Genomic DNA, 15,006 nt, shown 5'->3' with positions numbered 1-15,006 from the left:
TAAATTATGCTGACATACTATGTGATTAAGGACATAATAAGGTCCTTCGTGCTAGTGGTCACTTGACTGAGAACATGAAATGGAGCTTAACCATACAAACCTTCCAATTTCAGTAAGATTTTTTACAGGTCAGTTAAGGTTTAGATTTAAAGGCCAGAGCTCTGTTTGCTATATTCCAGGCAGCATATTCATTTCAATGTCAATTCATGAAAAATAAGTACCTTGGTTAAGTAAATAGACCTGACTTCTTCCTGAAAAAGGCAGATGCTTAAGGCTGGCTCAGGCATTTAATAGATGGGACATTTGTCTCAGGTGTCAACCTTGACATAAGCGTCCTGTAATCAGCTGTTGTCAGGAGCTGTCCAGCTTCCAAGAATATTTCTTTTAGCCTTGCCCATTCCCCAGAACCTGGGGTTACATGGTGGAATCCAGTCCCTTTTGGCTGCTCCTAAGTGCCAAATTCCTATACATGGAGTATCCGTTTTATAAGACACCATGCAATTATAAATACAAAGTACTGGGGCTCCACTCCAGGTGCATAGACCACCAATGACATCTTGCTGGGGCACAGTCTCCAAATTCAAAAAGAACTCACTGAAGAGAAAAAGCTAGTGAAGGAAGACCAAGCCCCCAGTCTCCAGTCAAATGCCCCCAGAATAGGAAACTGGGCATCTTGGCACAGCTTTTCCTGCATTCCAACATTACAGCAGTCTGAAGTTTAAGCTTAGGAACCAAAACAAGGTATTACAACCCACTCCTTCATTAAAAGGTAAAGTCTCAAGTGGAGCTTGGCTCCTGAGGACTCTTGCCAGCAATACAGAAGAAGCTTGCCATTACCTGCTCTCAGACTTTTTTTATCTTGCCAGACTACTCTACAGCCCTGGATACCATTTTGATTTAGAGGTGGGGAAGACAGCTCTCTTAATGACAAATACTGCTTTAGCAACAGTTAGTTGTCACTCAGTTTATAGCTATAGCAATATTGTCAACTGCATTATTGCAGTTCTCCTCTCCTCTCCCCTCCCCTCCCCTCCCCTCCCCTCCCCTCCCCTCCCCCTCTCTTTCTTTCTTTCTTTCTTTCTTTCTTTCTTTCTTTCTTTCTTTCTTTCTTTCTTTCTTTCTTTCTTTCTTTCTTTCTTTCTCTCTCTCTCTCTCTCTCTCTCTCTCTCCTTCCTTCCTTCCTTCCTTCCTTCCTTCCTTCCTTCCTTCCTTCCTTCGAAAAGTTGTTTCTGTTGTGATGAGACCTAGTTTGTTTGATAGAGCAAAAGGCTGTGAACCATTGGTATAGAAGATTGCGCCTCAGAAAGGAGACAGTTACACAGGGAATATAAAGAATACAGCTGGAAATAGTTGGGAATGAGTAGCAATGAGCTTAGCAATGAGCAAAATGGCATCCTCAACAAAGCAGAGTAGTTGCTCCTTTGTTGTTGTAATGGAAGGCCATAGAAGCTGAAGTGTAAAGTGATAGAGACATCATGTGAAGGAAGAGGAAGTATAAATAATCTGTAGCCAGAATACCATACCAGCTATGACCCAAGCTCCTGACTTCTCGTTGTTGTCAGAAATAGGTTTAGGAAGTGCTTAAAATTCCAGCAGTGCAACCTGACTTTACAAGGCAATACATTCAGAACAAAAATATGGTCGTGCTGGCAGAAATATATTGTGAGATAATAGAGTGAGGCATAAATATAAGCTGCTTACTATGATGTGAAATCTCTCTGAACTTCCCTACTCTTCTCTTACGCATGTGTGTGTGTATGTGTGTGTGTATTTCTGGAAAGCAGAATGCTATGATAGGACATGGTAACTTGGGACTAGCATCGTGCTACACATTTTTAAAGACCTTAAAATGTTAGAAAATCTTCTGAACCTACATTTAGTGCATTTAATTTATATTGTTATATATGTGTGTGTGTGTAAATATTTGAATTTGTATCTGTTTTCTCATCCTCCAAAGTAGTGATTGAACATTTATTGAGCATTTATCATTAATTTTCTTAAAAATGAACCTAGTGATCATGAATCCAATGATTTTGTAACAAGCAATTTGTTCAGAGAAGTTTTAATCCACTTGTAATCAACATATGTGGTGCATTCCAGAGCTTTGAAAGTGGTGCATAAAAGCAGATACTTAATATTCAGAATGAGAAAGGCTTTTGAAGATTTTTTATACAAAACTATTGGGCAGAAACTACTTGGTTCTATGTGAACACTATCACTTTTTGTATTGATTAGACAGAAAATTAAGATTTGCTTTTAAAATAATTAAATTAGCCTTATATTTACAGAAAGCCAATAAAGGAAACTGTTTAATCTGTGGACTGAAATACTGACTCTGTTGATTGACTGACCCATTGATTGGGTTTATATTCTTTTTTCTATCTGAAAAAGGCATTCAAGGTGGCAAACAGAAGGGGAAAAAATCTTAAATATAAAGACAAATTAATCCAAAACACAAATAAAAACACAGTTAGAACACTATCTAAACCAGTGTTTCTCAACCTCCACAACTTTAAGCCATGCAGACTTCAACTCCCAGAATTCCCCCAAGGGGGCTTAAAGTTGCAGAGGTTGAAAACTGTTGTGTGACCCTTATTAGCGGCACAATGTTTTTTTTCATTTTAGTTTCTCCAACAGCGGGAATCAAAGTGTGAAGTCTCAGGGAAGCCACAGCTTCTTTGCCATCACCGTCTTTGAACACATGCCTCTCCATAAAAAGTGGGGTACAGCCCCAGAGCCAGGCTGCCCAAATGTGGCCATTTCACTGCTAAAAATTGGGTGCACAGTTCTGGGCTGATTTTGTTTGTTTGTTTGTTTTGCATTTTTCCAGAGGCCTTTTGGCTCCCATTCCCATTCTTAATCTCCCTCCAATCATTAAAAAAAATTAGCTGAAAAATATTGGTCCCCCTCCCCTTCTGATGACATCAACACAGTGTCCTATAATCCTCTGGAAGGTGAGAGGCAGAGCTGGAAACATGACCCTCCCCATGTAAATAATAATAATAATAATTTAAAATAGTAATTATTCATTAAAATAGTAATAAAAAACTTTATGATGAAAGATTCTTGTAATTGAAGAAGAAAAAAGCAAACTCTTCCTCTTCTTCATTTCATAGTAATATTGGTATTCACTATGTGCAACACAAAGATGCTGGGATAGTGTTTTTTTTTTTAATATTTTCTATTTTTATGCTCTCCCCATGCATGGCAAGCATAGATATCTATGTCACCTTGTCAGCTATATTTTAATATATTTACTTTTTTAAAGAAAATGATTCTGCCTGCATCTTTCTTGCCTGTAGAATCTTATATCATCAATTCATTGCCATAGGCTGCTAGTCTTCAATAAAAATGTCAGACCAGAAGAACAAAGGTAAATCTGCAGCAGTGGAAGTTGGTCACTTCTACTCCTCTGGGTCTGTTCCTCCAAAGATGCTTTCCAGCTCTTCTGGCTCATTAACCAAACCTGAGTGAGAAGCATATTCAGCTGCTGCTCTTCTTTCTGTCACTAGAGTGTCATACTTCAAAGAAACATCTCCTGAAGGACAGCAAAGTGTCATTGTTGGTGAATATGACTTAAAAAAAATGTGCTGCGAAATGTCACCAAGGACCTGCTTGCTCTGATTCCCCCTTCCAGCCCGAAGAGCACAGCAGAGCCAGTCAGAACTAATCTATCAGGTAGTCCTAATAGATTTAGGGAGGATTCATCCTTCTTGGGTGTTGGATGACTCCCCTGAGATTCAGTTTTGCTAAAAAAAACCTAATTGTGAAACTTGGGGGTGGGCCTAGCTTCAGTACAATTTCAGAACAGATCATTAGGGACCCGTGCAGTGAAGAGCAGGCACTAGCTGAGCAAGAAGGAATCCAAGGGTGCCCAGGTGGTTGAAAGGTCCTAACGGGATGATAGAAAGCACCCCAGGGACTAGTTTAACTTTGGTAAACAGTTGTTTTGTGGCTAGCCATTCCTACTATGGCAGCCATTTTGTAAGCAGCAGCCATTTTTGAGTGCCTTGACTGCATATGTTCAAATTTCCAAATGTGCATAGTCCCCAACGGTTGCCTATCACTGAGTTAGCAGAGAATCTGTGCAGAAGCCAGTTGGGAATCCATTCTCTTGCCAGTGGTTGTAACTCATCTTGGTTTTGCAGTACGTGTGCAATGATCTTCATATCTCCCTGGCTGCTCTGGCTGAATGCTGCTGCTTGTTTTATTTTATTTCATCTTATTTTTATCCTCCCAAAATAAATAAATACGCAAATGAAAATAGCTAATCCCAGTAGGGAGAGTTTTTCACTCAGTGAATTATTTATAGCTGTCTTGTCTACATGTGTTACACTTCACTATTCTACACTCACAGGGAGCTGTGCTTGTGTTGGAATAGTAAGAGGCAAAGCTCTCAGTGTAGTGTCAATGTGCGTGGAAATTGCTAGTCAACCATGCAAGCGCAATGTGGGACTATTTAGCATTTTCTTAGGACTTCAGTTCTGCTCATTTGCTTTGTGTGCATCCCATTTAAATTAAAGGTGTGTGTGTGTGTGCGCGTGCGTGTGGGTAAATTGCAACAATGAGAAACTCATGGAGACAGGGTGCATTTCCCCTGTCAATAAATTACTAGCATTGTATTTTAATGAATTATGTCTACTCTGTGAATTTTCTCATCTGAAGAGCTGAAGTAATATGTGGTAAAAACAAGCCAGTCAAATACCCTGACATGACAGAGGGGTGTGATAAAAAAACAAAACTCAACATCTTCAGGAAAACAGGAAATCTGACTTGCACCAGGAGGATGCCAGTCACACTGTGGCTGTACATCTGTCATGTACTAAAACAGTCAAATAGGTCAGGCTGAAACAAGGAGAAAATCACTGGTTTCACCATGTCTGCTGTCCCTCAGCTGAAAAATTCACAGCATAAGGGAGAAGAACGCTATTAATGATAAAATAGAAACAAATGTAATAGAATCCTCTCTACATTAGATCAAGGGAGATTTCACACGACAATGTGGTAACTGTAATTCCTTCTTTAAAATTAATTTTCTGAAATTTTTTTTTAAAAGGAGTGCTGAATACTCTTAGCAACAAAACATCTTCCATTATAGAAAACTGGTCACATCTTTCTTGCACATGGATGTAACCTTTCTTTGTTCACTATTATGGTGTTTTAAAATGGCTGCATCATATAGGCCTGTTTTCCTCCCTGTCTTTTATTAACTAAATAAAAAAAGAAAAAGAAAAAGAATGCACAAAATTATAAAAGAAGAAATAATAAAGAAAGCTAAAAAAAGAAACAAAAACATACAGGACATATATTCACAGACATACTTACATATGTAAAGTTGTACAGTAAACACTTCAATGAATGGAAGTCATAATCATTACAATCATCCATAGCTAATCTATATTGATAAGTTATTGATTTGTAAATTGCTGGTAACATCAATTCTGCAGACCACTGAATAGTTGGGGCCACGTGTTTGCCTTTCCAATGCTGAACAAAAGTCTTTCCACTGTAGGCAAGGTATAAAAATCCACATTCTTTGACCAGATGTCAACTCTCGTGATAGGAATAAACTTCAAAAGAATATGCATATCTGAAAATATTGAATCTCAGAATTGAGTTAATGCATGTAAGAACTTCTTTCCCAAAAGGAACAATTGTTGAACATTGTAGAAACACATATTTAAATAAAGCATTAATTTCACTGCATCTCCAACAACATAACCATTTACTCAGGCCTTTTCTATATAAATGCAATAAAGTAATTTTAAAAATATTATTAGGCTTCTTTAAATGTCTTCACTTAGTAACAGGTTACTGTGAAACCACCTATTAGGCATCTAGTGGGATTTTTCCAATCCTGTCACAACTGGAGTGGAGAACATCCACTTTGTTTGACGTGGTGATCTTTGCATCTAAATGAAGACCTCTGTTAGAGGACAACGGTTCTGAGAGGATTCTCTCTGGCTGCCATTTTAAATTCTGCATCCCTTGGTTTTTGACAAGGGCTACAAGTCCCATAGAAATCCATCAGCACATTGGGCTACTAAGGGCTCCTTTCCCAAATGAATGTTTTCAGATGTGTGTGTATGTTGGGGGGGGGGTAGCAAACTCCAGCAATTGTTCCTTGGATTTGACCCTCTAAATTTATGAATTAGCACTTTAACAGTTGAAAGATTAATGAAAGCTTTAGCAGAAGGTTATTATAGCTCATTTATAATTCCACCATCGACCTTTTGCAAATGATATCAAACATCCATTAAGCCATTAAAGCTACCTATTACTACAGGTTAATTTATATAGCACTACTCACATTCATGAAATTCAGGAACATAAATGGAATTCTCCTTTCATGTATTATTTTCTGCATATCAGATTTCTTGTCCTTTCTCTGTCACACTAACTATATAAAAAAACCATTTTCTCCTGAAACAGAATTTCAGAATGAACTGTTCCCACCTTACCAGATTGGCCCTAAGATGGTTTATTAAGTTAATAAATGGCAAGTTTTACCTGCTGAAAATGTGCCCTTGTAGCAGCTTGAAACTGGCACATTTAAAAGAAAGGGGAAGGATATAATGTATCTGAATGAAGAAGGTCTGATTTTGTGGAGTGGAGCTGATGAAGTGATGCAGGGGTGTGAAGGTTTAGATATAATTACAAATGAAAGGGCAAAATTATAAACCAGAAAGTATGAATATGTGTCACTGAGGTTGTTGTAAGTGCGTGTGAAAGTAGGAATTCAGAGGTTGGTGATAGTTGCATGTTACACTCCAGTGAGTGCTAATGGAAGAACCAGAGATGAATTCTGGAGAAATTGTGCAATGTTCTGAATGAATGAAGTTCAGGGAAGACAATCATTCTGTAAGATGACATGGATGGGTAGATGGGAACAAGATGATGGTACAGAAGAAAATAACTGGGCCATTAGGAAAGCCAAGAATGAATGAGAGCAGAGATTTTTTTTGTGAAAATCTGCTAAGAAAAAGGTCTGTTTCAACTGCATAATGTAAGAATAAGCCTATCCATACATACACATGGCAAAGGAATGAATGTAAATCTAAAAGCATTATTGATTTGATCATTTGTAATGAAAGATTGAGAGTATTAGGGAAAGAAACAAGGGTAGTGAGGTGGGATAGACCTTTATCTGGAAGAATCAGGAGTGGCCTCTGAGGAAACAGCAGACATGGAAGAAGAAGGAGGTGAAAGAAACAAGAGTGACATAGAACAATTTCAGGAGGAGAAAGTACAAGTCCTGTATAAAAAACCATTATAATTAATCTGCCAAGCAAATGAATGGAAAGTAGACTGAAGGAAAGAGAAAGTGGAGGCTGTTTAAATGAACAGAATGAAAAGTTACAAAGTGCCACAGAAATGTGTAAACTTGAGCACATAGGAAGGATGAAGAAGGATGTTTGGTGGAATGATGAAGAAAAAGAGGCTATGAATGAGAAAAAAATGCTGAAAATGATTGCTAAAAAAAATAAAGATGAGAACGATACTGTATTATGTGTATGGAGACTAAAGGTTAGTTGCAAAGAATGTAGCAAAAAAGACCAAGCCGGTCATTAAAACAGGCAAAGAAAATGAAGAGCCATTTTGGTGAAAATTAAAAAAAAAATGTTTTGGAAGTGGGTGAAGAGGGCTAAACAAAATACCTCCAGCAGCATGAATGAAATTAAAAATGAATATGATAAAATGGTATGGGGTGAATTATAAATGAGGGAATGCTGAAAGAGGTATTTTAGAGATTTGTATGGGAATTCTGAGAACCAGTTTAGTTTAAGGCACCAGGCTAGAAACTGGGAGAATGAGATCTAGTCCTGCCTTAGGCACAAAGCCAGCTCGGTGACCTTGGGCCAGTTGCTCTCTCTCAGTCCTGGGAAGGAGGCAAGGGCCAACCACTTCCGATATCTTGCGAAGAAAACTGCAGGGACTTGTCCAGGCAGTTGCTTGGAGTCAAAAGGGAAGGAGGACTGTTAGTGATATTTGTGCTATAAATATTAGTGCCCATGAAGAAATCATTGAAAAATACATGTGTGAATGAAGACTCCATTTAGGCTAGGCAACTGGAAGTATGCTGTTATTGTTCCCCCATCCAAAGGGACATGTAGCGTGAGCAAATGCAAAAACTGCCCAGGATTGGCATATTAAGTGGGCCTGGGAAGGTATTTGGCACAATTTTGATTGAAAGGATATGAGAGGTGGTAAAGAACAATATTTAGGAAGTGTAGTGTAACTTTATGTCAGAAAGGCAATGTGCAGGCCAAATTTTTGCTCTTTGGCAGGTCACTGAGAAATATATGAATGTGAGAAAGACATTTTATTGTACATGTCTTGATTTAATTTAGGTGTATGATAAAGCAAATAGACTTGAATTATAGAATGTGTGGAATGAATATGGAGTTGAAAGTTGGTTTCTAGATGCAATAACTGTTGTATCTGATGGAAACAGAGCATCTGTGAAGATAAATGGAATGCTTAACTAATGGGCTAAATCAAGTATTATATGTGATTCCCTTGGTTGTTTAATGAAAGTGTGGATAAATATATAAAGAATGCTTGTAGTGACATTAAAGATTGCTGGTTGGAGACATGAATATGCAATTACTTTTGTATGCCAGTGATGTCATTTGTTGGCTAAGAACTTGAATGATTTGCAGCAAATATTAAACAACTGTATAATCCAGCAAGGAGTATGGATCTGAAAATAAATGTATCAAAGCACAAGATCTTGTAGTTGTGTTTGACAGGGAAAATGGTGAACAATTGCAATTTATACATAAAAGGTGAAATTGTGTACTTTGGAAGAATGTATATTAAAGATGAGAAAATGGATGGAGAAATTTTAAGACATACAAATGCTGGTAGAAAGGTAGGAGGTAGTATGTGTCTGTTATGAGGAATAAATGACAAAAAAGTGAAAATGGGTGGATATGAGAGCAGGCTTCTTTCTACTCTATTATATGGAAGTGAGGGTTTGTCTGGAAAAACATAAAAATAAGTTGAATGTGGTGGGAATTGGATGGTTAAGAAATGTTTGTTGTCAAACAAGAAGAGAGAGAATCAAGAGTGAATGGGTGTCAACTGAATGTGGATTACAATAATATAAATGAGCGATCAGTACAAAAGGAGTCCGTGGAGGTGGTTAGTCATACAGAGAAAATTAATGAGGACAAAATTGAAAAACAAATGTGTGAAGGAAGAGTGCATGAGTTGAGAAGAAGGGGAGACTAAGAAAGCCATGGTGGGATAGAATGGAAGAGATCCTCAAAAAAAGGGAAAAAAAGGTGAAAAGTTTAAAAGACAAAACCAATATATCAAGCAGTGTATGGACATGGTGGAAGAAAGATTGTTTGCAAGGATAAAAAGGTATGGAGAGGTATAGTGAATGGTATTGGTGTCAACTGTAGTTAGCTGTTTCCTTTCCCTTTTCTTATCACGTGCCTTTATTTTTCTTTTGCTTACTATGGTTACTCCTTATTCACCTAATGCCACCTATCATGATAGGAAATAATAGGATGGTTATGTTACGCATGCCAAATATATCCTCACTTTTCAATGATTTTTTTTTTTTTAATTTGCAGCTCCTTTACTTATGAATCATTTGCCGTTACTGCCTCCAAGACTGGATTCTGTTGACATGCAGTCCCCGAGAATTCCAGGTCGAAAAAGAGGAAGACCCCCACTCCATTCAAGTCCCATGAAAATGGCCGTTCATAATCTTTACGCTTCGCCTCCTGGTTCTTTGCCAGTTGTGAAGATCCCAAAGAAGCGAGGGAGAAAACCTGGATATAAAGTATGGTCTTTTCTGCTTATGTCGTATCTTTTTTTTTTTTTTAGAATCTGCCCTTGTGCAGAGTGTCATCAGACCACTTTGTTCAGCGTATTATCAGCAGGGGTAGATAATGTGAAATCTCCTAATTGGCTTGCCTAGATCTAGGGAAGTTTGTAACAACCGGTTCTGGGGGCATGTCTGTTGTGCGTTATTGCGCCTTCCAAAAATGCTTGTATAGATGCATGAAGCAACCTTTTCTGCATGAATCACAATTAGTAGCTTAGGAAACTGCATTAAGATACTTCCCTCCACAGGGTGATTTGCTGCTGCTGAACAGGCTCTTCATTTCTATGACCCCATGCAACTGAGCTAGCTGACTTACAGCTCAGCTGTGGTGCCAGAAGAACTGGTCTTCAGCTGCAATAACTGGAGCTCTCTGGAATTTGGATGCAATTGGAGGGAATTCAGGCCTCGACCTTCTTGCTGGGTTCTGAGGTTAGCTGTCCTAGCAGGTTCTGTTGCGAAATGCTGGTTTGACAGCTCTGCATCACTTCCTCAGTAGCTCAGGTGAAATGAACAGAGGTGAAGTTGGCAACATCCTGCACTTCATTTTCCTCTTTGGCAGGTAACAAGCCAGGTGTTAAGCAGGAGATTGCTTTGGTCCTCCTTCATTCTTTGTGCAGAGTCAGGCAAGAGGAATTCAGTTGCTACAAGATCTGCCACAGCTTGGGCAGCACAATGATTCAGTCCTTGTACTTGGCGATTCTGAGTAGCAGAAGTGATTGCGGCTCATTCATAAAGGTTTTGAGGAACTGAGGAATGGAGACAGTGACAGTGTAGAAGTGCCATTAGTCTCGTTGCATAGTGTTGTTAACACTAATCGTGAGCAGTTCTCTAGAGCTTCAAACAAGTGTTTTTTCCAGCCCCATTTGCCATGAATTCATTCTGAGACTTCCCTACAGCCAAACATTTCTGATGGCAATTGGTTTGTTTTCTCTTTATAGCATCTCAGATTGCTGAAGAAGCAAAACACTACTTTAAACCAAACAGAAGTTCCTACATTTAATAATAACAAGTGCTATGGTTACAAATTTTAAATAAAGCTGTGTTTCCTGATCAGATAGGAGAAATTACTTATTTTGAATCATGGCCAAAGAAGAAAAACGCAGAAAAGATTGAGGGTTTTTCATCCCAAAAATCAAGCTTTATGGAATATTTAATAATATACTGCATTAGAAATTGTAAAATAAATTGTAGACCTCGGTTTGCCAGGTCCCTGCACAAGTTCACACAATATTTACAGTATCAGAGATTCAGATAATAGTACACAATCAGAATGTTCTGCTTCTAATTCCTCTGAGACTTCACCTGCACAGAGTCTGTTAGGTTACTAGTTTATTTATATGCACCCAATCTGTAAAGTGAGGCCAATCAAAGCTGATCCCTTTAACCTTTAGGAAGCTATTCAAGACTGCAAGAAATTTTAAATCTGATACTCATTCTGTCTTTTTCATCAGGTCTTCATTGTGTCCCTTGTTTTTAAAAACATTATGAGCTATTTTGAACTTCCAACAATTACCAGATGGAAAAATGATCAGAAAAAACAAAACATATATTGATATTTATTTATAAAATTAGTTTATGTGACCACCCGTGATATTTGCTAAATTGCATAGCAGATGATTTGTTTAATAACAGAACGCTGATTTTAATAGCAAGTCCAGACTTCTTTAAAAACCAATGGGTTACTTCTAAACTAATTTCTCATCCAGATGCGATTGTTCCATTGTAGGAAGGCTTTTTAATATATGAAAATGCCTAAGGCGGAACAATGGAACTTGTCCTGTTTAAGGAACAGTCCCCAATATTATGGAGGTTGTAAGTTATTGCTGAGTACCTGAATCTCTCTGAGCAAATTTTACAAAGGTCCTTCTTTTCGGTGGATTTTTAAAAAATATAATTATTTAGCATAATTTTTCTGCCTTACATTTTATAGCAACTAGAGTGGAAACTCAAGAAAAAAGTGAGGAAGTAATAAATAGATAATTCCTTGTTATTGGGTCTGGAGTAATTCAGTCACTTCTGTCATCTATAAGAAAGTCACATTTAGATGTGTGGCCATTTTTTGAATGAATACCAGAAATAAGGCATACTTTGGCAGTCATAGTATTAAGGCTCTGAGGCTGATATACTCAATTTGTAACACTCAAGACATCTGTGTTTTTTATTAGCTTCAGAAGACTTCAGCTGAAGGAACGTTTTTGTAAGCCTTTTTGTTCTGCGTAGTCCCCAGTGTTAAAGCTCCAGGTCTTAATCAAAATGCTGCTGGAGTCAGAGATGAGATCTTTTGACTTAATTAGTTAAAAATGGCATGGGCTTTTCCCACTGTAAGACTTTATGTGCATTTTTGAAAACTCCTGCACACTCGACCAACTTCTTTGTGGCAGCTCATTGCTGGATTATTACAGAACAGATGATCAAACTATGTAGGTATTTTATGGATAAATAAGAATTTACATTTTGAATTGCAATTCATTTTAATGGAGTTTTGTTGCATTTTCAAAGATACCAACAAAAGCATCTTTAACATATATGACTTTTGGGTGGGATAGTCTGCAATGATCAGCCTTTTATAGGTACATAAGAACATATATGAATGATGAAATTACATGAAGGTGTTTCATAGCTTCAGAAAAATGTTTCAGAGCTTCTCTGCTTAGTTATATCTGCATAACCAGATAACTTGGACTGTAACCTGAAAAGCTAATACCTAGTGGAGGCATGAGTATGACTGTCTACCAGAGGCTGGGATAACTCTTCTACATGGACTTCAGATCCTGGCTCACCCATGGGTGTCTATACAGAAATATTGAAGTTAGATTGCAATCTCCATAGTTAAATGTGCTACTCTGTAACATGTGTGAACACAGAATTTTTTCTACTTTCCTTTCTTCATTGATTTTTATGGAGCAAGCTGATCAAGAACTCCATTTAGATAATCATCTATTACTTGATCAATTTCCTTTGGAGGAAAAAAAAGGTCATTTCGGTAATTATTTAACAAGTTATCAGAGCATGTAATCAAAATTGTCTAGTGTGAAAAAAATATTAAATAATTCCTGGTGCATTGAAAAGAAACAAGTACAACTGTCTTTAGAATATATGCATCCATAATGTCCACCACTTTGCTCAAAATCACAGTGACCCACAATGAAAGGACTCCACTGTGGATTCACACCAAGCAAGGATGCCAGGCCCTCATTTGGAAGTGTTGCTTAGTCCTTTTCATTTACAAAGGTACCACATGAGCAAACTGAATTTGCTGGGACTCCTGTCTGCCCTCTTGGGGCTATATTTTTACCTTGTAGTTACTTAAAGGGAAAGGAGGATATTGTGCAGAAAAGGTGTAGGGCACCATCTTACCAAATGGTTCTATTCAAAGTGTAGCCAACGTCTCTGTGCATTGATTTGACAACACTTGTTGTTCCAAATGGTTGACAACAAAGACTTTATGTTTTTCTATGATACTGTCCTTCCAGATGCATCAAATTGCATACTTAGTGTTTATTGCATACCAGTTCACTTTTCAAATGTGAACAACAGGTAGTCTAAAATTAAAGCCTTGTATATCATAGAATCATGAAATCAGAAGGAGTCATTTAGGCCACTGAGATCCTGACAGATGGTTGTCCAGCTTCTGCTGCATCCAGTAAAGGTAAGCTCACCATCACTTGGGACAACTGGCTCTGCTTTTGAACTCTCTTACTATTAGGACTTTTCCACCTTACCATTCAACTGAAATTCATATTTTTGTAACTAAAATCCATTACTCTAAATTCTGTGCCCTGGAGTGATACAGAACAGGTTGTGACTTCTATGTGGCATCCTTTCAGACTGCTATCATATCCTTCTTCTCAAGGATAAACATTCTCAGCTCCTTCCATTTTTCTTAATAGGACTTAGTTTCCAGGTCCCTGATCACTTTCACTACCCTTCTCTACATCTGATGTAGTCTGTTGAATGCGTCTTAAACTGAGGTACCCAGAACTGGACACAATATTTGAAATCGGAGGGGAGGGGGAAGAGAGATGATCACTACAGAATAAGATGGAATATTACTTGCCTTGGAAACTATAGTTCTATGATGCAGTCTAAAATTGCATTTGTCTTTTTTGCAGTCACAGCACATTGCTGATTCAGATTCAGTTTATAATCACTTACTCTTCTAAGATTTTTTTCTATTTAAACAATTACAAATAATCTCCCAAATAGAAATCAGGCATGGATAAGCAACATGCAGTTCTCAAGCTGCGTATGACATCCCAGCACTCTATTTGTGACTTTCCTACAAAAGAGGACAGGAGCAAACTTTTTGAATTTTGGAGGGCTTGGGAAGGACTGGGGATACAATGAATGCTTTAAGTTGGTGCAGGTTTAAAACACACATAGAAACCCTTCAGAAGTATAAACCCTAACAAATTAGGCCCAGTTTTCTAATTCTGGGGAGGTCTATAAGGGGGAAAGGGTACTTCAAACCTCTGCATATCTTAAGGCACCCATTTTGCTCCATAATGCCTCCCCCCAAATAGGGTTGCCCTATCTGGGCTGCAAAACCTGGGTGACCACTAGATGGCAGTGATAGTCCCCCAGATTTCTGCAGCCTAGATATGGCAGTCCTACCCCCCCCAAAAAACCCAAAAGATCTCAAATGCTTGGCCTTACCTTTTCCAGTGATGTCGCAGTGTCACCAGCAGTGCCCCCCCAAAATTTGCTCATCCCTCCATTAGGACAATAACAATGATTACAAGGGATATCTGTAGGGTATTTAAAGGCACTAGCAGTGAATTTAAACCTAGGTCATACTTTAAAAGCAGGGTGGAATGAAAAAGGTTGATTCTGCTTGCCTGAAAATAGATAAGCAGCAGACTGGGTGGATCTTTTCTGTGAAGGGGCTCTTAGCATTGTTCCTATGTATTTCTTCACAAGGATGGATAGATGATGGGGTAGAAAGAAATGCCTCTTCTACTATTTTAAAAGTGAAGAGGTTCATGTAGAAGGAGCAGTCAGTTTCCATTCCCAAGCCACAAAAAATGAGAATTGACAACTTCAGTCTTTTAAACTAATAGTGGGAACAAATAAGCCCAAAAGCATTCTCCCTCTTGTGGTACAGGAAACAATGACCACTGCTAGGTGAAATTTTCCCCCCTTTTGCTTATTTATTTAGCTCA

At 38.1% G+C, this 15,006-nt stretch overlaps 1 protein-coding gene across 2 annotated transcripts in view; it reads left to right on the top strand.

Annotated features, from left to right (window-relative positions):
- The window catches only part of SCML4 (Scm polycomb group protein like 4), a 77,801-nt gene that overhangs the window by 22,604 nt on the left and 40,191 nt on the right, over positions 1-15,006 (top strand). The window contains exon 5 of one of the 2 annotated variants that reach the window (XM_007423354.2): positions 9,588-9,799. In XM_007423354.2, coding sequence (XP_007423416.2) covers positions 9,588-9,799 — 212 coding nt within the window. Of the gene's footprint in view, positions 1-9,587; positions 9,800-15,006 lie in introns of those variants that run through there. The other variant, XM_088150870.1, reaches the window with a different exon arrangement.

This window comes from Python bivittatus, unplaced genomic scaffold, assembly GCF_059951505.1.
Source record: "Python bivittatus isolate LINGU-HERP-01145 unplaced genomic scaffold, Pbiv_v1 ctg000020_np1212, whole genome shotgun sequence".
NCBI classification, from domain to species: domain Eukaryota; kingdom Metazoa; phylum Chordata; class Lepidosauria; order Squamata; family Pythonidae; genus Python; species Python bivittatus.
This window is presented reverse-complemented; position numbering and strand designations above follow the sequence as displayed.